This window comes from Cetorhinus maximus, chromosome 15 (assembly GCF_964194155.1).
Source record: "Cetorhinus maximus chromosome 15, sCetMax3.hap1.1, whole genome shotgun sequence".
Lineage (NCBI taxonomy): Eukaryota > Metazoa > Chordata > Chondrichthyes > Lamniformes > Cetorhinidae > Cetorhinus > Cetorhinus maximus.
The window spans coordinates 60,683,049-60,705,199 of NC_135893.1; the positions used below are offsets into that span (position 1 = coordinate 60,683,049).

Here is a 22,151-nt window from a genome sequence, read left to right on the forward strand (position 1 = left end):
TTAGGTGAAAAATATATATTTAATGCAAAATTTATGATTTCTTCTCTTCAGCTTTCTCAGCCTCAATCATTCTCCATCCTTTCCTACTATCCAGGCCTAAAATTTCTCTTGGAAACCTTATGTCCTGGGTCAGCTCATAAACATGGACAGGTATACTGGTGTTGTTAAGAGGATAACAGCACTTCTGCTTCTCACACCACTACAATGAGACAGCTTCTTCTAGAGGTTTCAGACATATTTGGTTCTGTGTATCCAAGTAGCTATGAATGTTAAGGCACAAATAGAAAGGGGCACCTCAAAACTAAAGTTCTTAAGTGACAAAGTTCCAGAGTCTCAAGCACATATTCTCAGCTGACACTCCAGAGCAGTATAGTACTGAGTGGGCTGCACTGATGGAGGTGCTGTCTCTCAAATTAGATTTTAAACTGGGGCCCCTTAAGTTTCAGCTGGATGCAGAAGATCCCATAGCACAATTCAAAGAGGGCAGCATAACTCTCCCTGGTGTCTTAGCCAATATTTATCACCCAACCAAACCCCCAACTTAAAAATTATTTGGTCATTTATTTCATTGATGTGAGAGCTTGCTCTGAGCATATTGTCTGCTGCTTTCTCTACATTACAAGAGTAGCTACACTTCAAAAGCACTTCATGGCTTGTAAAAGGCTTGGAACATCCCGAGGCTGTGAAGGGTACATTACCATTGTTGAACTGCCCACTATAAATCATCATGGGGGTTACCATTGACCAGAAACTTAACTGGGCCAGTCATATAAATACTGTGGCTACAAGGGCAGGTCAGGGGCTGGGAATTCTGCATCGAGTAACTCACCTCCTAACTTCCCAAAGCCTGCCCAGCATTTACAAAGCACAAGTCAGGAGTGTGATGGAATACTCTCCACTTGCCTGGATGAGTGCAGCTCCAACAACACAAGAAGCTTGGCACCATCCAGGACGAAGCAGCCCACTCAATTGGCACCCACCCACAAACATTCACTCCCTCCACTACTGACAGTGGCAGCAATGTGTACCATATACAAGATGCACTACAGCAACTTGTCAAGCCTCCTTCGACAGCACCTTCCAAACCTGTGACCTCTACCACCTAGAAGGACAATGACAGCATACGTGTGGGAACATCAACACCTGCAAGTTCCCCTCCAAAACACACCAGCCTGACTTGAAACTATAATAGCCATTCCTTCACAGTTGCTGGATCAAAATCCTGGAAACACCCCCCCAACCCTGAACATCACTGTAGGCGTACCTACACCACATGGACTGCAGCAGTTCAAGGCAGCAGCTCAGCCCCAACTTCTCAAGAGCAATTAGGAAGGAGCAACAAATGCTAGCTCAGCCAGTGATGCCCATATCCCGTGAAAGAACACATTTTAAAAATGCAAGTCTTTGTTTAACAGGTGAACATATAAAGAACATATGTATCACAGGGAGCAGTCGGTATAATTTAAGTCATATGCTGCAAGTCCATAGCAACTAAACTAGCAGAAAGGGGCAATCCAATGGATGTAGCTTACTTGGGGTTTCAAAAGAGATTTAATGAACTCAGCACACAAGATTAGTAAGGAAGTTAAGGCTCACCTAACAGCTGATGGATTGAGAATTAGTTAAGCAAAAAAAAAAGCAATTATTAAAAATAGTTTGCCTAGGGAGAAAAGTAACCTAATGGTGATCCACAAGGGTTCTGCTTACAATATTTGTCACCAATATGGAACATGATGTTCCTAGTAGTATTAACTTAGTTGATGGCATTATGTTATGGCAGGTGATGAGTAGAAGAGAGAATGCACAAGAATTGAAACAAGGCATACAGGTTTTAATAATTGAATAACAATGCATAAATGAACAAATGACAGTAAACGTGAAAAAGGGTCTTATTTGTAGATGGCACCTGACCCGTGTAAAACATTGGTACAGCTGGAGGGGCATTGGGCTGCACGTTAGAACAAGCTAAGGGGCGTTGTAAAAAAAAAAAATCAATGATGAGGCCAATTCTAGAGTAAAGCATGCAGTTAGCTTTAGTTCATGCTAACCTTGAAAAGAACAAATGAACATTAGAAAGTCACATAAAAGTAAAACTCAAAGCTTTAAAATTATGAAGAAAAGCTTATGTGAATGAACTTTCTCCTTGCTCAAGAAATCAGCAAGAGCAAACTTGACATACAAAACGAAGGCTTAGCTTTTTTCAGTTGAACAATGATGAAAAATGTAGCCAGTCTTCGATCCCAGCATAAACAGTGAATGCATCCTCCTCCTCAGCCACTGGCTCAGGTTGAACCAGATTGTTCACAACCATCACAATTTGTTCAACCCAAGCTGAACGCTTCTGACCCCATATCCTCTTTACCATAAAGGTCATCAGTCTCCACTGCAAACACATTCAGCGTCATCAGACTTCAAACTGTCACTGAAATCATCCATGCCTTTGTCACCTCCAGGCTTAATTACATCAGTGCTCTTCTCGCCAGCCTCCTGTTTGCCAACTTCCATATATATGGCTTGTCTAAATTTTCACTGTTCACAGCCTGTGCCACACAAAATCCTTCTGACCTTGTTGACATTTCCTAGATACTATAAGTTGGATGTTTAGTTATGAAGAATGATCTTCAATGGACTAAATGGTCTTTTTCATTAGTTTTCTTATGCTTAGCTATCCCAATCAGAAAAGGAGCACTGCAATAATTCATGATTTTTCTCACCAAGCTGTGGATCCTTCCTGAATGTTTTCCCTAAAGTTCCCCATCAGAAAGTATTATATCCCACCCCAAAATGAACTGAAACAAAAAGCAACTCTACCACATACCTTGTAACTTCCATGCTTTTCTTTGTTCTTCTTTGGCAATTTGTTCCATGTCTTTGTCATATATATAATCTTGACACATAAAACAATATATACCTCCATACAAGAGGTCTATGGCTGGGGAAGAGAAAGGAAGCCAAGGGTAAATTCTGGAACACTTTCATTAAAAGGCAGTCAACAATATTTGTCACATTTTCAAAGAATATTTTCTTCACCTTGCACCAGAACAAACTAAGAAAATTATCTAATATGAAAAGGATGAACTTCCTTTTAAAGCTCACCTACATGTCAAACTGGACTTTTCTACTCAAGAATTAACAATGGGCATTTTCCAATTCTCATACTTACAGGCTGATACTTGTATTTGGAATTGACAGTACCATTCATGGACTAAATATGACATGACTGGACCACATCCACTGGGTATTTCTCAACTTCTCTAGAACTACCTAAACTGATTGTTGTCAATTTGCCCAGTATGTACTCTAGACAAATAAGCATTCCACTGATCAAAATAAGGAAGTCATAGGTTAGTAGAGTATTTTGTATCATTAACAGCTAGTGCGCAATGAGGGCTCTACATTACACCTTTTCATATTTGCATAATACCATTAAAATTAAAAACTTCTGCATCTTAATGAAACTGTTAAGATACTTTATCAGCACATGGGGAAAAACTAGTAAAAAACTGACTCTTTGATAGTATGTCTCCATTGCTTTCAGCTTCTGAATTCTTGAATTTTCCCTGTTGGATAAAAAAGGTACATACTGTACAGTATTTTCAGAAAAAAAAGTTACAATGTTACAGCTTTTACAGATACTGCCACATACGTAGAACAATTCCAAAATTCTCGGAACAAAAATTGGAATAAAATATTTAAAAAGGAAGTTATACATGATTATGTTGACAAATTTCTACTTACAAGCATTATTCAGGGCTCTATTTTGTGGCTGAAGGAATTGCCATTGGCACTTGTACTTTGAAGCAAGCTACAGATTTTAGCAAGTCTGGTAAAGGGACATTCAAAAGGTCAAAATGGTCAGAAGTTTAGAATATCTTTTGGAGACATTTTTAATTAAAATAAGAGGAGGTCCATTCCAGAAAAAAAATGTTGACAAAAATTGCTGTCCTGCTTCTTTGCACCTTACCCCTGTCCAAATAAAGAGCTTGTACCGGGGCAGCAGTGTAGACCCTGCATGATGAAACTGGGTCAGGAGCCCGGAGCTAAATAGGTCTCCTGGACCAGAATCTCATCTCATGTCTTGTAGCGCCAACTCCCCAGCTTATGCATCCAGGGAAAGGTGACCCAATGCTGGCTGGGATCCTCCATGGCGAGTTGTTCTGGGATAGGAAGTTTTCCCAAGTGCGGGTGGCCAGAGTGCACTGGGCTGGCTCAGAGAGCATATGACTATGGAAAGTTCAAGGGCCACTGGCCACAGAAGAAGTGTGCGCGTTCGGGGTGGATAGCGATCACTGGCGGGAACTGGGCTGGGTTAATTTATGGAGGAACCTAATCCCAAAAGTTACCGATGAAAAACTCAATGGGACCAGCCAAGTCAAACTTAATGGCAAGATAGACAGACTCAGCAAAAATCATTTCACTTAAAATGAAACATTGCTAGTTGAAAAGCTAAATAGATGAGCTGAAAACAAAATACTGCAGATGTTGGAAATCTGAAACAAAAACAAAAAATCCTGGAAAAACATAGCAGGTCTGGCAGCATCTGTGGAGAGAGAAAGAGTTAACGTCAAGTCCATATGACTCTTCTTCAGAGCTCCACAGATGCTGCCAGACCTATGTTTTTCCAGGATTTTTTGTTTCTAAACAGATGAGTTAGTAACTCTTTCAAGTTATCAACAGTCACAGATTGTAACTCTTTCGAGCACATTCACAGTTCTTGGTTTCCGGGAGTGGGACATGAACCCACAACCTTCTGATTCAAAGGCGAGGGTGCTATGAACTGAGCCACAGCTGACACCTCCAGATGAGTTAGTAATTCTTTCGAGTTATCAACAGTCACAGATTGCAACTCTTTCGAGTACAATCACAGTTCTTGGTTTCCGGGAGTGGGACACGAACCCACAACCCTCTGATTCAAAGGTGAGGGTGCTATGAACTGAGCCACAGCTGACACCTCCAGGTGAGTTAGTAACTCTTTCGAGTTATCAACAGTCACAGATTGTAACTCTTTCGAGTACATTCACAGTTCTTGGTTTCCGGGAGTGGGACATGAACCCACAACCTTCTGATTCAAAGGCGAGGGTGCTATGAACTGAGCCACAGCTGACACCTCCAGATGAGTTAGTACACTGACCCAATAACAATCCATTCTAACTGGGGGACTCAATGACATCAATGAAATAAATCAAGCAAATGGGGAAGCACCTGCAAAGTCTCCTCCACTTATACAAGGCAACCAGTGAAGGTAATGCTGGAAATCAATTGCAGACCTGCATATTGATGGTTTCAGCATAGTTCCTCAATTAATATAAGGAAGCTGCATTAACACACTGCAGTACCCAAGGATACCACTACACGACAGGTTTCAAAAAGACAGTCCAGGCCTGTTTAATGAAGCCCAGCTTGTCTGCCACAAATGCTGGGCAGCTCTGTACATGGTCAAATCAAAATAGGAAAATAAAACAGATGCATAAAGCTTGGGTTGTCACAACATGGAGGTAGGTCTCAAAGACCAGAATGTCCCAAAAGCTGAGCAGTTCTGAATGCATGTGAGAAATCCTTTTGCCACATTAAGCCTTGGTAAAATAATATAAAATGACAGTGAATGGACTGAAGTTAAATGAGACCACATTTCCCTAGAGAGGTGAGAATCATTAAATACAACATTAGCAAAATGGGCCATCTAGCCCATCAAGTTTAAACCAGTGCTTTTCTTCATGAATCTGCTAATCTAATTCCAATTTCCTGCTCGTGTCCAATTTTATTATTCCCAAAATGATTTATGGATTGTGCTTGCAGTCTGCAACATTCCAGAATTTGAACACCCTCTATACAAAGAAAGAGTACAAGTAAGTAGAATGAAACCATTATTATCCTTTGCTGTTGAAATAAAGGTTTACCAGGCTAATGCCTGGAATGGGCAGGTTGTCTTATGGAGGAAAGGTTGGACAGGCAAGGCTTGTATCCACTGGAGTTTAAAAGAGCAAGAGGTGACTTGATTGAAACATAAGATCCTGAGGGACTTTGACAAGGTGGATGTGGAGAGGATGTTTCCCCTTGTGGGGGAAATCTAGAACTAGGGGTCATTGTTTAAAAGGGGTTGTGTCCATTTAAAACAGATGAGGTGAACTTTTTTTTCTCAGAGGGTCGTGAGTTTTTGGAATCGTCTTCCCAAAAAGGCAGTGGAAGGAGAGAGTCTTTGAATATTTTAAAGGCAGATGTGGATAGAGTCTTGATAAGCAAGGGGGTAATAGGTTATCGGGGGTAGGTGGGATGCAGATTTGAGATTATCAGATCAGTCATGATTGCATTCTGGTCTTTGAGACCTACCTCCATGTTGTGACAACCCAAGCTTTATGCATCTGTTTTATTTTCCTATTTTGATTTGACCATGTACGGAGCTGCCCAGCATTTGTGGTGGACAAGCTGGGCTTCATTAAACAGGCCTGGACTGTCTTTTTGAAACCTGTCGTGTAGTGGTATCCTTGGGTACTGCAGTGTGTTAATGCAGCTTCCTTATATTAATTGAGGAACTATGCTGAAACCATCAATATGCAGGTCTGCAATTGATTTCCAGCATTACCTTCACTGGTTGCCTTGTATAAGTGGAGGAGACTTTGCAGGTGCTTCCCCATTTGCATGATTTATTTCATTGATGTCATTGAGTCCCCCAAATACAATGGATTGTTATTGGGTCAGTGTACTAACTCATCTGGAGTTGTCAGCTGTGGCTCAGTTCATAGCACCCTTGCCTTTGAGTCAGAAGGTTGTGGGTTCATGTCCCACTCCCGGAAAAAAAAAGTCAAGAGCTGTGAATGTATTCGAAAGAGTTACTAACTCATCTGGAGGTGTCAGCTGTGGCTCAGTTCATAGCACCCTCGCCTTTGAATCAGAAGGTTGTGGGTTCATGTCCCACTCCCGGAAACCAAGAACTGTGAATGTGCTCGAAAGAGTTACAATCTGTGACTGTTGATAACTTGAAAGAGTTACTAACTCATCTGTTTAGAAACAAAAAATCCTGGAAAAACATAGGTCTGGCAGCATCTGTGGAGCTCTGAAGAAGAGTCATATGGACTTGACGTTAACTCTTTCTCTCTCCACAGATGCTGCCAGACCTGCTATGTTTTTCCAGGATTTTTTGTTTTTGTTTCAGATTTCCAACATCTGCAGTATTTTGTTTTCAGCTCATCTATTTAGCTTTTCAACTAGCAATGTTTCATTTTAAGTGAAATGATTACTTACTGAGTCTGTCTATCTTGCCATTAAGATCTGTGGAGCTCTGAAGAAGTCATATGGACTTGAAGTTAACCCTTTCTCTCTCCACAGATGCTGCCAGACCTGCTGAGTTTTTCCAGCATTTTTTTTGTTTCAGGTTTCCATTAAATGGCGGAGCAGGCTCAAGGGGCCAAATGGCCTACTCCTTGTCTGTATGTTCGTAAGTAATATCTAGAAGGCTTAGTCATAGACATTAATGATTGACTGATGAATCACTTCCACTTAGGCAAGAAGCCATCCTTATTAGTCCCTACACTCCCACCATGACTAATGACAGTTACAAGAAGAAATCCTGTAGCCAGTTTTTTTTTTAAAAAAAGGTTGACCTGGGACAGTTAGGTCAATTAATACCAAGTTAGAGTCAGACTAGCAAACACTGGCACAATCAAGCATTACTGTAGCACCGGAAAGATGTTCGGTAAATGATTACCCTATTCAGTGTAGTCTGACATGTGTTTCTCATCTTCCAAATAAATTCTGAATTACGTGGATGCCCCCAAATTCTAAACAAGTCAATCTAATGGACTCAAATTTGGTTCAGTACCAAGGCATTAACATTAACCAACACCACACAGGGAAGAATGTTGCAGTGGATTAACTCGTTCCAAAATAGTTACCATGAGCCAAAGAAAAACTATAAAATTGAGTTTTAAACACACGGATCCAGGGAACATTCCCAGAAAATAAAATTAGGCAAGCAGCCTTGAAGTTGAAGTCATTAGAAAACATCAATTCTTGAAAGGACACCAGACTTGGGTTTATTATTTTTACATGCAAAACTGCAGGTTTTAGTATTTGGAAGCATCAAGGCTAGTTTGATGACAAGGGTACAAATAGTTGTTCTCCTAGAAGGAAATTACTTAAAATCTGTCCATTGGAGTGTTTTACAAGTGTCCTGGTCAACATTCTTTCCCCAACCACCAAATCAAGTATTCAATCCTCTCATTAATGGTGTTTTTTTAAAAAATTTATTCCCGAGATGAGTGCGCTGCCAACAAGGCCAGCATTTGTAGGTGGTAATCAGCTGCAAGTTTCCTTGCTCACGTTTGACCTGATGCTATAATGGGATCCAGAATAAATGTTGAGTGTTCTATGGGCCACTCCCTCCCAACTATATACCACTGCGCCAACACCTCTGATGGGTTGACCTGCCAGTGGAACCAGATGATGATGGAGAAGTCTGGGATATTAGCTGTTAGGTATGTGGGCCAGCTCTCCCAATTTTGACTTAAGTCCCCTAGTGTTAATAAAGAGGAAAAAAACAAAAAGCTAAAAGCTACTGCGGATGCTGGAAATCCAAAACAAAAACAGAATTACCTGGAAAAACTCAGCAGGTCTGGCAGCATCGGTGGAGAAGAAATCAGTTAACGTTTCGGGTCTTCATGACCCTTCGGCAGAACTGAAGCATAGTTAGGAGAAAGGTCAAATATAAGCTGGTTTAAAGTGGGGGGGGGGGGGTGGGAGGAAGAGAGAAGTTGATGGTGTGGTGATTGTGGAGATAAGCAAGCAGTGATAGGAGCAGATAATCAAAAGATGTCACAGACAAAAGGATCAAAGAGGTGTTGAAGGTGGTGATATTGTCTAAGAAAAGTGCTAATTAAGAATGGAAGGCAGGACACTCAAGGTACAGCTCTAGTGGGGGTGGGGTGGAACCCCACCATTAAACATTAAACTCCCCCTCCCCCCATCCCCACCCCGTTTCTCCCCCCTCCCTTTTTTTTTCAATAATTTATATAGATTCTTCTTTTCCCACCTATTTCCATTATTTTTAAATCTAAAACTAAAACTTTGTTAGTCTTTCCACCCCACCCCCACTAGAGCTGTACCTTGAGTGTCCTGCCTTCCATTCTTAATTAGCACTTTTCTTAGACAATATCACCACCTTCAACACCTCTTTGATCCTTTTGTCTGTGACATCTTTTGATTATCTGCTCCTATCACTGCTTGCTTATCTCCACAATCACCACACCATCAACTTCTCTCTTCCTCCCACCACCCCCCCCCCCACCACTTTAAACCAGCTTATATTTGACCTTTCTCCTAACTATGCTTCAGTTCTGCCGAAGGGTCATGAAGACCCGAAACGTTAACTGATTTCTTCTCCACCGATGCTGCCAGACCTGCTGAGTTTTTCCAGGTAATTCTGTTTTTGTTAATAAAGAGGACTTCACAGGGCTGACTGGACAGGGTGGTCTGTCTGGTTTCATTTTTTAAACTTTTTGTAGCGGTTCAATACAACTGAGTGGGTTGCCAAGCCATTTCAGAGGGCAGAGGGTCAACCACATTGTTGTGGAAAAGGAGTCCTATGTAGGCCAGGCTGGGCAAAGGCGACAGATTTTGCCCACTTAAGAAAATTTACGAACCAGATGGCCTTTTATGACAAATCAGTAGTTTCATGGTCACCATTACTGAGACAGGTTTCTTTCATTCCAGTTTTATTGATTGTATTTAAATTTTACCAGCTGTTGTGGTGGGATTTGAACTTGCATCTCCAGAGGATCGACCCAGGCCTCTGGATTACTAGTCCAGTAACATTACCACTACACTACCTTCCCCTGGGTGCACAAAATTGCTGATAAAAACAGAAAATGCTATAAATACTCAGCATGTCTGTCGGCATCTGTGGAGAGAGAAATAGAGTTAAATTTTCAGATGAAGAATCTTTTTTGATCTAAAACATTAAAAGTTTCTCTCTCCACAAATGCTGCCAGACCTGCTGAATATTTCCAGCATTTTGTTTTTGTTTCAGATTTCCAGCATCTGCAGTATCTTACTTTTGCACAAAATAGTTGTGTTGTCCACATAACCAATGTGCTTCAATTCATTGTCTGACACTTGAGATATACCACAAGGGGCTATTTAAATACAAGTCTTTCATTCTTGATTCTTAAAATGTAATAATATTTTACGATTTTACTTCATTTGCTTTTCCGTACTCCAAAGACGTACACACTATGTTCCACTATCTGTTAGCATATCATAATCAGTGTCAGCCCCAAGTTCAAACTGCTGCATGATTTTTTTTCTGCATTCTAAGAAACCTTGAACCTGTTGACAAATTGACATGCAACACATTGGGACACAAGTTACACCAACTGTAAGGCACAAGTAAATCCATTCATGGTGTAATGTGTCTAGTTTTTGTCTCTGCACTTTAAGATACATCTGAAAGGATGAAAAGTGCTCATGCAAGAACAAAGATGGCCAGAGCTTGTATTAGTTGGATATATGGTTATAAATGTGGTCCAGACAAATTGCACTGATTGCCATAAATAGAAAGGCCAGGTGTGCTGGTAGATTATGCTACAAGTATACTTGCACTTCAGCTCCCTGTCTCCATCAGATGCATGCAAACTGACTGTTGGTTTAATCACCCTGGGGAGGGAGACATCCCAGCTGAATACAGTCATGCCTGAATGTATAAAAACAAATACTTCTTCCTAAGTAGCACAACTAATACAGCAGTTACAACACATTTTCTTTGCAAAATAGTACTGAAATTATACATCATGGAATGAGAGCACGCTGTTCCAAGATGGACCCGCCCCTGTGAGCTAGCACTTTCAAGTCACATCCCAATGCACAAAACAAACTTGACTTGAATGCCCTGGTATTTTCCCAGTTCAAATGCTAGACAGGCTCAGCATGGAAAATTCAGTGCAAGCAGCCAACTGAACTATGAAAGGGTAGGTTAAAGGATACTTTGGGTATAGATGTTCACAGGTCTCAGCAGCAACATGAAATTTAAATAAATGTATATATTTTCTTCCATCTAGTACCAGTTCCATCCCACTGCATGGCCTGCAAAAGCCAAGTCCTTCCCAGTTTGGGATGACAGCCTAGCAGAGGCTGGGAACTCACCACTAGCATGCAAATTAAAAAATGTGAGACCAGAAAGTAATCTAGGGTTGGTGGCATTTCACTGATAGCAGGGCATCCTGTTCGAATGGCCCCCATTGGAAGTCCTATGCCAATATGTCACCCTTTTCTACAGAGTTCCACAATCATACAAATTAGGAGGAGTAGGCCACTTGGACCCTTGAGCCTGCTCCACCATTCTATATGATCATGGCTGATTGAATTGTAACCTCAACTTCACATTCCCACCTACCCCTGATAACCTTTCATGATGAAGCAGCAGCAACAATTTGCAATTATACAGCTCTTTTAATATAGTAAAGTGTCCCAAGGAGCTTTAGTGGAGTACAACCAAACCAAATCTGACAGCCACAAAAAGTTATTAGGGCAGATGATCAAAACCTTCGTCAAAGAGGTAGTCATTAAAGGAGCATCCTAAAGGAAGAGAGGGATAGAGGCGCAGGAGAGGTTTAGGGTAGGAATTTGAGATTTGTTGCCTAGGCAGCGGAAGGCACAACTGCCAGAAGTGGCAGGATTACAATTGGGGATGCTGAAGAAGCCAGAATTAGGGGCAGCCCAGATGAGGGTTGTAAGGCTGGAGGAGATTACAGAGATAGGGAGGGAGCAAAGTCACAGAGGGGTTTGAAAACAAAGGATGAGACGTTTTTTTTAAAAAGAGGTATTGGTTAACCAGAAGCCAATAGTAATAAGCAAATGGAATTTGGTGCAACTTAGGGCATGGGTGTTGTATTCTGGGGAGCCAGTTGAAGGATAGTTTTGGAGCCAATCTTTACTCAATTTTACATTTACAGAGGAGGTGTAACTTCTAATATCCAATTAACTCAAATCACACCACAATTTCAATGTGTTTTTTTCATATGTGAAGTGAAACCCCAGTTCATTGTTTAATTGACAGGTGGTGGGCATTAACATACAACAAACAATGAGGCAGCAAAGTTTTGATAACATAAAATGCTGAAAATACTCTGTGGAGAGAAGAATGAAATTAATGTCTCAAATCTGTGACCTTTCATCTGTAACCTCTGTCCCATTCTGGTTTTTTTTTTTGCTGGGTGCGAATTTTTTCTCTTTTCTTAATCCATTAATTTAGCATTCAGACAGCTGCTATCCCACCATTTAAACCACATCTATACACATCTTCTGTTTCTTCACTTGGCTCATTACCACTCCCTTTGGCTTTTGTACTATGAAACCTTTCATTATTTAATCTGTCCTGCCCTCCATCCTATCACAAACCTTCCCTTTTGTTAATTTCCACTGTCTCCCCACCCCCACCACCTTCACATGCTCAAAACCTATTTCTAATGTTCCTCCATACTGATGAAAGGTCACAGACCCAAAACGTTAACTATTCTCATCTCCACAGAGCTGCTGAGTATTTCCAGCATTTTCTGTTTTCATTTCAGACTTCTGGCATCTGCAGCATTTGGCTTTTGCATTAGAGTTTTGCTAACATTCAAGTTCACATTCTACCTTGCAAGTACATTATTTATTTCTATTTGGTACCTGGAATTAAGGGTACTCTAACTACTTTGCTGTCGGCCATCTTGATTTCTACTTCCTTTACAAATGTTTCAACTGTTTCCTAGGAAACAGGACTACCACACATTACCACAGCAACAGTGCTTCTACACGTCAACATTCAAGTCTATATTAGGTTTAACTCCACTGAATCCCATGTTTAAGAAAAGCACAATGTTATGCAGTTCACTTAGCAGCTGGAGAACAAACTGGCCAGGTCAAGATTAAACCCACACATTGCTGTAGGAACCATTTAAGGAAATCGCTAGTGGTAGAATTTAATAGCACTACAATAGACTCCACACATCATTTGCAACTGTACACAGCATATTACAGAGTATCCCACTACTCCAATATTGCTAAAGATGTGACATTGGCCATAAAGCATGCTGTTCTTGTACACACTGTACTATGCAGGATTGCAATCCAAGTTGTTTGCTGTGATGCTGGGATGTCAGAATTCATTAATAAATCCCCTGGAATTTCAGGGATCACTATTTCTAGATAGGATAAGAAACTGTGCCACCAAAAAAATTGAAAGGGGGGGGGGGGGGGGGGCGGGGGAGGAAGGAAATAGACAAACAGAAATCTTTAAGAAAGATTAAAATGTATTTAACACCCAATAAAATGATTTTTTAAGTGCCATTTGGGTTCCTTTCAAATCTGGTCATCAGCTTCAATTGGCATTAATATTTGGCACATAGCTGAATGATTAGTCTCTTGCTGAGTCACTGAACAAAATCCTTCCATTCCACAATACCCAGCAACATCAAGAGACTTGCATTTATTTGACACCTTGTCTTTCAGCATCTCCAAGTGATTATTCACAAAACAAATCACTTGACGTGTAGTCACTGCTGCTGCCCGCAAAGGCAAATACAGCAGCTGCTTTTGCACAGAGCAAGCTGGCACAAACACCAAACACCAATCAGATGAATGACCAGTTAATCTCCAATATGAATAAACAGAATACACCAAAATACATACAAATCCTATTCACATTCCACTCCAGAGACTGGAGTACTTAATCTAGGCTGATGCCTCAGCTCAGTACTGCAGGATTGCCACATGGGTCAAGTGTAGCCTTTCCAGTGAAAATTTAAAATCGAGGCCCTGCCTATAATCCCAGGTAGACACTAAAGATAAAACAGCATTATTCAAAGGCAAGCTTTTTGGGAGGGGAGGTTGGGGCAGCGGGGGTGGGGGGGGGGTGGAAAGAGGGGTCAGTCCTTGGTGTTCCGGTCACTATTTATCCCTAAACCAATATCACTAAAACAGATTGTCGGGTCATTATCACACTGCTGTTTGTGAGACCTTGTTGTACACAATACTGCTATAATATAGGAAATGTGGCAGCCAATGGTAATGCATCATAATTACTTAATTGGCATTCTGGACCATTCCAGTGTCCTGAAAAGGCACTAGATAAATGCATGTTCATTCTTTATTCCAGGTGGAGGGAAAATTAAATAGGTGCTCAGGAGAATGATGAGCAGGATACCAACTCCCTTCACAACCCCCCCACCACCACCCAAACATGCTGAAGGAGGGCTCTTCCCACAATGCAGCACTCCTCAATGGTGCACTAAATGCCAGCCCAGCAGGATGCTGGAGTGTGCCTTGAACCCACAATCTTCTGACACACAGACAAGTGCTATTATCAATAGAGCCCAGCTCACCCAGTAATGTGTAACCAGACCTTTTTATGTCTAAGATGACAAAATCGCTAATGAGCATAACACAGCCAGTAACTTTTCCAGTCCCACCTTCCATCCTTTAACAGCTTATAAAATAGAATAAAGGTCCAAAAGCCATAGCTCAGTGAATTCCAAATTGTTTTAATTTGTGGCTGCAATAGAAGAACTCGTAGGGAAAGGGTACCCAATGTTATTGAAAAAGGATTCAGGATTGTACAAGCTTATGGCAGCTGTTAAAAACATTTTCTGATTTGTATGCTTCAAAAAAAGGTGGTACAGAAATCTTCTGAATACAAGCACACAGTTTCCCTCCTGGTGCTAGCACTTCAATTTTCTACGCAACAGTGCACCAATCCACATACAGATTGTACTGTTGTACCTGGCATTGTGTTTAGTGTACACTACAGGGGCAATCCTATGCTCCCAGCAGGAAGTGCATCTTGGATAATTATTGGCTGGGAGCCTGTAATTTTATATCCATTCATCTTGACAAAATGGGAAATCCCAAGATATGGGTCCCCGGTTTCTAAACAAGCATTCCCTCTTGGGAGTGCTACATCAGGGAATCATCCCTCAGGTTACAGTATTCCATGAAAAACTAGAGATTTGTGGATTGCTGTACCATATTGTTAGCACTTATATTATAGTGATATGATACAGTTCGCTGTCATTGCATGGAAGTACCACTGTATTCTACAAATACCGTACAATGGTATAGCATAAGAGAAGTGGATCAAGATTTATGATCACGAGTAAAGTTTAGAGATTAAAATTTCTAAAACAAAGCTAACGATTGTCACTCTTTATGATCAAACCTGAATATGATGTTGTGTTAATCTATACGCACAGGAGCATACCATTCATCTTGTTCCACTTCCCCCAGTCCTAGAATTTTGACCCAGCGACAGTGAAAAAACTGCAATATAGTTCCAAGTAAGGTGGCTTGGAGGGGTGTTCGTAGGTGGTGCTGTTCCCATGCATCTGCTGCAGATGGGAGATGTCACAGGATTGGAAGGTGCTACTGAAGGACCCTTAGGTGAGTTGCTGCAGTGCATCTTGTAGATGATACACATTGCTGCCACTGTGGATTGGCGGTGATGGGGTTCCAAACAAACAGGCTGCTTTGTCCTGATAGTATCGAGCTTCGAGTGTTTTTGGAGCTGCAGGTCATCCAGCTAAGTGGGGAGTAGTCCATCCCATTCCTGACTTGTGCCTTGTACATGGTGGACAGCCTTTGGGAGCCAGGAGGCGAGTTACTCTTGCAGAATTCCCAGCCTCTAACCTGCTCTGGTAGCCATAGTATTTGTGTGGCTGTTCCAGTTCAGTTTCTGTTCGATAGTAACCCCCAGGATGTTGATAGTGGGGGATTCAGTGATGCTAATGCCATTTAATATCAAGAGGAAATGGGGTTGGATTCTCTGTCTTGTCATTGGCTGACACTTGTGTGGCACGAAATGTTACTTGCCAAGCCCGAGCTCTTTCTGCATATGGGCATGGACTGCTTCAGTATCCGAGGAGGTCACAAATGATTCTGAACACTGTGCAGTGAACATCCTCACTTCTGACCTTATGATGGAAGTAAGTTCATTGATGAAGCAGCTGCATATGATTGAGCCTATGCCACTACCCTGGAGAATGCTTGCAGTGACGTCCTGGGACTGAGGCAATTGACCGCCAACAACCGTAACCATCTTCCTTCGTGCTAGGTTTGACATATGAACATATGAATTAGGAGCAGTAGTAGGCCAGTTGGCCCCTCAAGCCCACTCCGCCATTCTGATCTGATTACAACCTCAATTCCACATTCCTGCCTACCCCCGATAACCTTTCATCCCCTTGTTAATCAAGGATCTTTTTAGCTCTGCCTTAAAAACATTCAAGGACTCTGCTTCCACTGCATTTTGGAGGTAGTGTTCTAAAGATGCTAAACCCTCAAAAAAAATTCTCCTCATCTCAGTGTTAAATGAGCAACCCCTTATTTCTAAAACAGTCACCTCTGAGTTCTAGGTTCTGCTACAAGGAAATATCCTCTCCACATCAACCCTGTCAAAACCCCTCAGGATCTTAAAGGTTTCAATCAAGTCGCCTCTTACTCTTCTAAACTCCAATTGAGGAAGTGTTCTAAAGATGCTAAACCCTCAGGAAAAAAGTCTGCCTCATCTGTTTTAAATGGGCATGACCCCTTACTTTTAAACAATGACCCCTAGTCCTAGATTTTCCCCACAAGGGGAAACATCCTCTCTACATCCATCTTGTCAAAGTCCCTCAGGATCTTATGTTTCAATCAAGTTGCCTCTTACTCTTCTAAACTCCACTGGATACAAGCCTAACCAGTCTAACCTTTCCTCAGAAGGCAACCTGCCCATTCCTGGTATTAGTCTAGTAAACCTCTGAACTGCTTCCAATGCATTTACATCCTTCCTTAAATAAGGAAACAAATACTGAACATAGTACTCCACATGTGGTCTCACCAGTGCCCTGTACAACTGAAGCATAACCTCCCTACTTTTGTAATCTATTCCCCTCACAATAAACAATAATTCTATTGGCTTCCCTAATTACTTGCTGTATCTGCATACTAGCCTTTTGCAATTCATGCACTAGAACACCCAGATCCCTCTGCAACCTCACCCTTTAATTAATATGCTTTTTTTTTTATTCTTCCTGCCAAAATCAACAATTTCACATTTGCCCACATTATATACCATTTGTCAGATCTTAGCCCACTCACAACACATGTCCCTTTGTAGCCTCCTTATTTCCTCCCTATCTTTGTGTATTCAGCAGATTTAGTAACCGTACCTTTATCTTTTCATCCAAGTTATTTATATAAAAAGTCTAGACCCCAGCACTGATCCCTGTGGCACACCACTCGTTAAATCTTGCCAACCATAAAATGGCCCATTTATGTCTTCTGTTTCTTGTTGGCTAGCTACTATCCATGCCAATTTATTACCCCCTATACCACAAGCTTTTATTTTGTGCAATAACCTTTGACGTGGCACCTTATCAAATGCCTTCTGGAAATCTAAGTACATACATCTACCAGTTTCCCTTTATCCACTGCACCTGTTACTCCTTCAAAAGTCGTCCAATAAATCACGTAAACACGATTTCCCTTTCACAAAACCATGTTCACTCTGCCTGATTGTCTTGGATTTTTCGAAGTGCCCTGCACTAACATCTTTCATAATAGCGTTTAACATTCTCCCTATGACAGGAGTTGAACTAACTGGCCTGTAGTTTCCTGCTTTCAGTCTCCCTCCCTTCTGAATTAAATTTTGAACATTTGCTATTTTCCAATCTAATGTAACCTTCCCCAATCCTACAGAACTTTGGAAAATTGAAACCAATGCATCAATTATCTTACTAGCCATTTCTTTCAAGACCCTAGGGTGAAGTCCATCAGGACCCCAGGATTTGTCAGCCCACAGCTCCAATAATTTGCTCAATGCTGGTGATTGTAATTCTCCTAAGTTCCTCCCTCCCATTTCCTGATTTGCAGCTATTTCTGGGATGTTACTTGTATCCTATAGTAAGGACTGATGCAAAATACCTGTCAATTCATCTACTATCTCCTTACTTCCCATTATTAATTCCCAAGGCTCGCTTTCTATAGGGCCCCCAAGGCTCACTTGGCTAACTTTTCTTTTCTAAAATATTCATAGAAACTCTTACGACCAGCCTTCACATTTCTAGCTAGCTTTCTCTCGTGCTCCGATTTGAAAATTAGTGGAGAGATATCCCCCGCCCAATTCCCACTGACTTCAGTTTCACTAGGGCTCCTTGACGCCACACTCGGTCAAATGCTGCCTTGATATCAAGAGCACAGTCTCTCACCTCACCTCTCGAGCTCAGTTCTTTTGTCCATGTTTGGACCAAGGCTATAATGAGGTCAGGAGCTAAATGGCCCTGAAGGAACACAAACTGAGCTGGAGATCTCAGAAGGAGGCCAAGATGGATCATCCACTCAGCGCTTCTGGCTGAAGATGATTACAAGTGCTTCAGCCTCATCTTTTTCACTGGGCTCTCCCATCACTGAGGACAGAGATATTTGTGGAGCCTCCACCTCCAGTCATTGTTTAGTTGTCCACCGCCTTTCACAACTGGCTGTGGCAGGACTGCAGAACTTAGATCTGATCCGTTGGTTGCAGGGTCACATGCTGGTAAAACTGTTTGGCATGCAAGTAGTCATGTGTTGTAGCTTCACCAGGCTGACCCCTCATTTTAGGTAAGCTGGGTGCCGCTACTTACATGCCCTCCTGCACTCTTTCATTGAACCAGGGTTGATCCCCAGCTTGATGGTAAATGGTCGAGTGGATGGTATGCAGGCCAGTTACAGATGGCGGTTGAATACAATTCCGCTGCTGATGGCCCAAAGCCCCTCATGGATGCCTAGTTTTGAGTCACAAGATCTGTTTGAAATCTATCCCATTTAGCATGGTGGTAGTGCCACTGTGATAGAGGGTATCTTCCATATGAAGTCAGGACTTCACCTCCACAATGACTGTGCTGTGGTCACTCCTACCAATACAGTCATGGACAGATGCATCTGCAACAGTTAGGCTGGTGAGGACAAGGTCAAGTAGGTTTTTCCATCTTGTTTGTTCCCTCACCACCTGCCGCAAACCCAGTCTAGCAGCAATGTCCTTTAGGACTTGGCCAATAGTAGTGCTACTGAGCCATTCTTGGTAATGATCATTGAAGTCCCCCACCTAAAGTGCATTCCGTGCCCTTGCCAACCTCCCTGCTTCCTCCAGTTTTCAACAGAGGAGTACTGATTCATCAGCGGAGGGGAATGAGAGAGGATTTCATTGAAACATATAAAATTCTAACAAGGCTGGACAGACTGAATGCAGGGATGATGTTTCCTCTGGGTTCGGGTGGGGGTGGGGCTGCCTAGAACAAAGGGGTCAGTCTCAGGATACGGGGTAGGGCATTTAGGACTGAGGCAAGGAGAAACGTCTTCACTCAGAAGGTGGTGAACCTGTGGAATTCTCTACCACAGAAGGCTGTGGAGGCCAAGTCACATATTTAAGGAGGAAATAGATAGATTACTGGATTCTAAAGGCGTCAAAGGATATGGGGAGAGAGCGGGAGTATGGAATTGAGACAGGGGATCAGCAATTATCATATTGAATGGTAGACCAGTCTCAAAGGGCCAAATGACCTATTCCTGATCCTATTTTCTAAGTTTCTATTTGCGGGGGGAAGGGTGTGGGCAGCGGGTGGTGACCAGCAGGATGTTTCCTTCCCTATGTTTGCCCTAATGCCATGAGACTTCATAAGGATTGAATCAATGTTCAGAACTCCCAGGGCAACTTTCTCCTGATCTGCATACCACTGTGCACCACCTCTGTAAGTCTGCCCTGCTAGTGGGACAGGACATAGCCAGGAGTGGTGATGGTGGTGTCTGGAATATTGTCTATAAGGCATAATTCCATGAGCATGACTATGTCAGGCTGTTGCTTGACTAGTCTGTTGGACAGCCCTGCCAATTTTTGATACTTACAGAATACTGAAAGGCCTGGATAGAGTGGACGTGGAGAAGATGTTTCCATTAGTAGGAGAGACTAGGACCCGAGGGCACAGCCTCAGAGTAAAGGGAAGACCTTTTAGAACAGAGATGAGGAGAAACTTCTTTAGCCAGAGAGTGGTGAATCTATCAAATTCATTGCCACAGAAGGCTGTGGAAGCCAGGTCATTGAGTGTATTTAAGACCCAGATAGATAGGTTCTTGATTGGTAAGGGGATCAAAGGTTATGAGGAGAAGGTGGGAGAATGGGGTTGAGAAACTTATCAGCCATGATTGAATGGTGGAGCAGACTCGATGGGCCAAATGGCCTAATTTATGCTCCTATGTCTTATGGTCTTATGGACACAAGCCCCCAGATGTACTGAGGATTTTTGAGGTTGACAGAGATGGGCTGTTGTTATTTCTGATGTAGCTGGTTGTTACAACTGAGTGGTTTGCTAGGCCATTTTAGAGGACAGTTAAGCATCAACCACATTGCTGTGGGTCTGGAGTCACATGTTGGTAAGGATGGCAGATTTCCTTCCTTGAAGGACATTAGTGAACCAGATGGATGGCAATTGACAATGGTTTCATGGTCATCATTACAGAGACTAGTTTTTTTTTTTAAATCCCTAATTTATCTCCAGGCAATAGCCTGAGCCTTCGGATTACTGATCCAGTGACATTACCACAAAGCCACCACCTCTCCCATAGGTTTTGAAATGACACTGTTTCTGCTGGACAGAGGGTTATTGACCAAAGGATCCAGAGTTATGGTAATCGGCAAAAGCAGCAGGGGCGGTGATAATTTATTCATTTATTTAATTTTAAATTATTAAACAGCACGTTTATGATCCAGAATGTACAAAAAAGGCGATTGTTATGAAGCAGATTCAATAGATCCAAAAGGTAATTGAACAAAAATGTGAAGGGGGAAACATCTGCAGGGCCTATGGGGAAACAGCAGTGAGGTGGAAATAATTGGAATGCTCTTGCAAACAGTTGGCATAGCCACAATGGGCCAAATGGCCTCCATATCATGTGACTCTGAGAAACAATAAAGTCAAAAGATATCGCATCATTTTCTTTATCCTCTGCCGTACAAAATTATTTTAGGGCTGGATAACATTGGGGTTTTAGAATTAGCAATTTCACTTGTGACAAAGTATACAACTATGCTAGACAATTTTGAAAAACTTACTGCAAGATTCCACAATCTATAAATTGCGAATTGTATGAATTTGAATTCTCATATACAAATTAGCCTTGCTGCAAGGCTCAGACAACAAGTCCCACATTAAGAAGAATTTTCAGTCACCCCATGTTCGACAGCTCTAAATATAAATTAAATCTTAAATTATTGTTCCAGAAATGAAAGGGTACTGGGAATCGATTTTCACATCGAGGTAAACAAGGAATGTAGGCGGTCTAACACCCATACAGTCAACTTCTGAATGTCTCAAATTGGCATGAATTGAGAACATATCAAATTTGTGCTTCGTGATTCAGTTCTGCAAAGTACAGTGCTTCCTAGTTGAGTAGCCTTTACAGAAATAGGTATAAAAGAGACATTGAATATATAGGTATCTCACTACAACATTTACAGTTTTTGTTCCCCCACACAATGGGAGCAATTTAACATTTTTAAAAAGTGGGTTTGGCAGCGAGGGGCATTTAATCAGCTGGGAGGACCTTAAAAAGCAAACCCCAACAAGGTTGCTTGCAGGCTTCCAGGGGTTCCTCGTTCAAAAGGCACCCAGTGCCTGATTGAGGAACCAATCATTGGGAAGTTGGCCGGCTAGGGGGGCTGCTGTGAAAGGCATCCCCTGACCTTGCTGCTGAGCCCCTCTCTCTCTCTCATTACCACTATCCTGCCAACACTCACCTGTGACCTGGGTCCCTCAGCAATCCTAGACCTAGGGTGCGTGCATTACTGGTAGCCATTGCCATTCCCCTGGTGGCACCGCCAAGCAATACACAGCTCTGCCAAGCTCCGATTAGCTAACTGCTTTCAGGGGTGGGATTTCCACCTACAAGGTCTTTGATCCCAGGGAAGGCCTGCTGCAGGCTGGTTAAGTGCCCAATTGGCACTTATTTGGTGGGCCTTCCCAAGAGGAGGCACAGAGCTCTTGCGGCAGGGGAAGACCCTCGTCACCTCCATCAAATACCACCCAAGGGCTTATTTCACAATGTAATAACTTGTACTCCTGTACTCATTGCTCATATGGAACTTTCTGATCTAGGATTACCCCTTGACAGAATTATTA

The 22,151-nt window shown here is 42.0% G+C and overlaps 1 protein-coding gene across 9 annotated transcripts in view; it reads right to left on the reverse strand.

Annotated features, from left to right (window-relative positions):
• usp22 (ubiquitin specific peptidase 22) overlaps window positions 1-22,151 on the reverse strand; it is a 113,690-nt gene that overhangs the window by 38,228 nt on the left and 53,311 nt on the right. For 7 of the 9 annotated variants that reach the window (XM_078558515.1, XM_078558514.1, XM_078558517.1 and 4 more), the window contains exon 3: window positions 2,819-2,932. The exons of the other annotated variants lie outside the window; for them this stretch is intronic. In XM_078558515.1, the coding sequence (XP_078414641.1) occupies window positions 2,819-2,932 (114 nt within the window). The remainder of the gene's footprint in view (window positions 1-2,818; window positions 2,933-22,151) is intronic. 9 annotated transcript variants of the gene reach the window in all.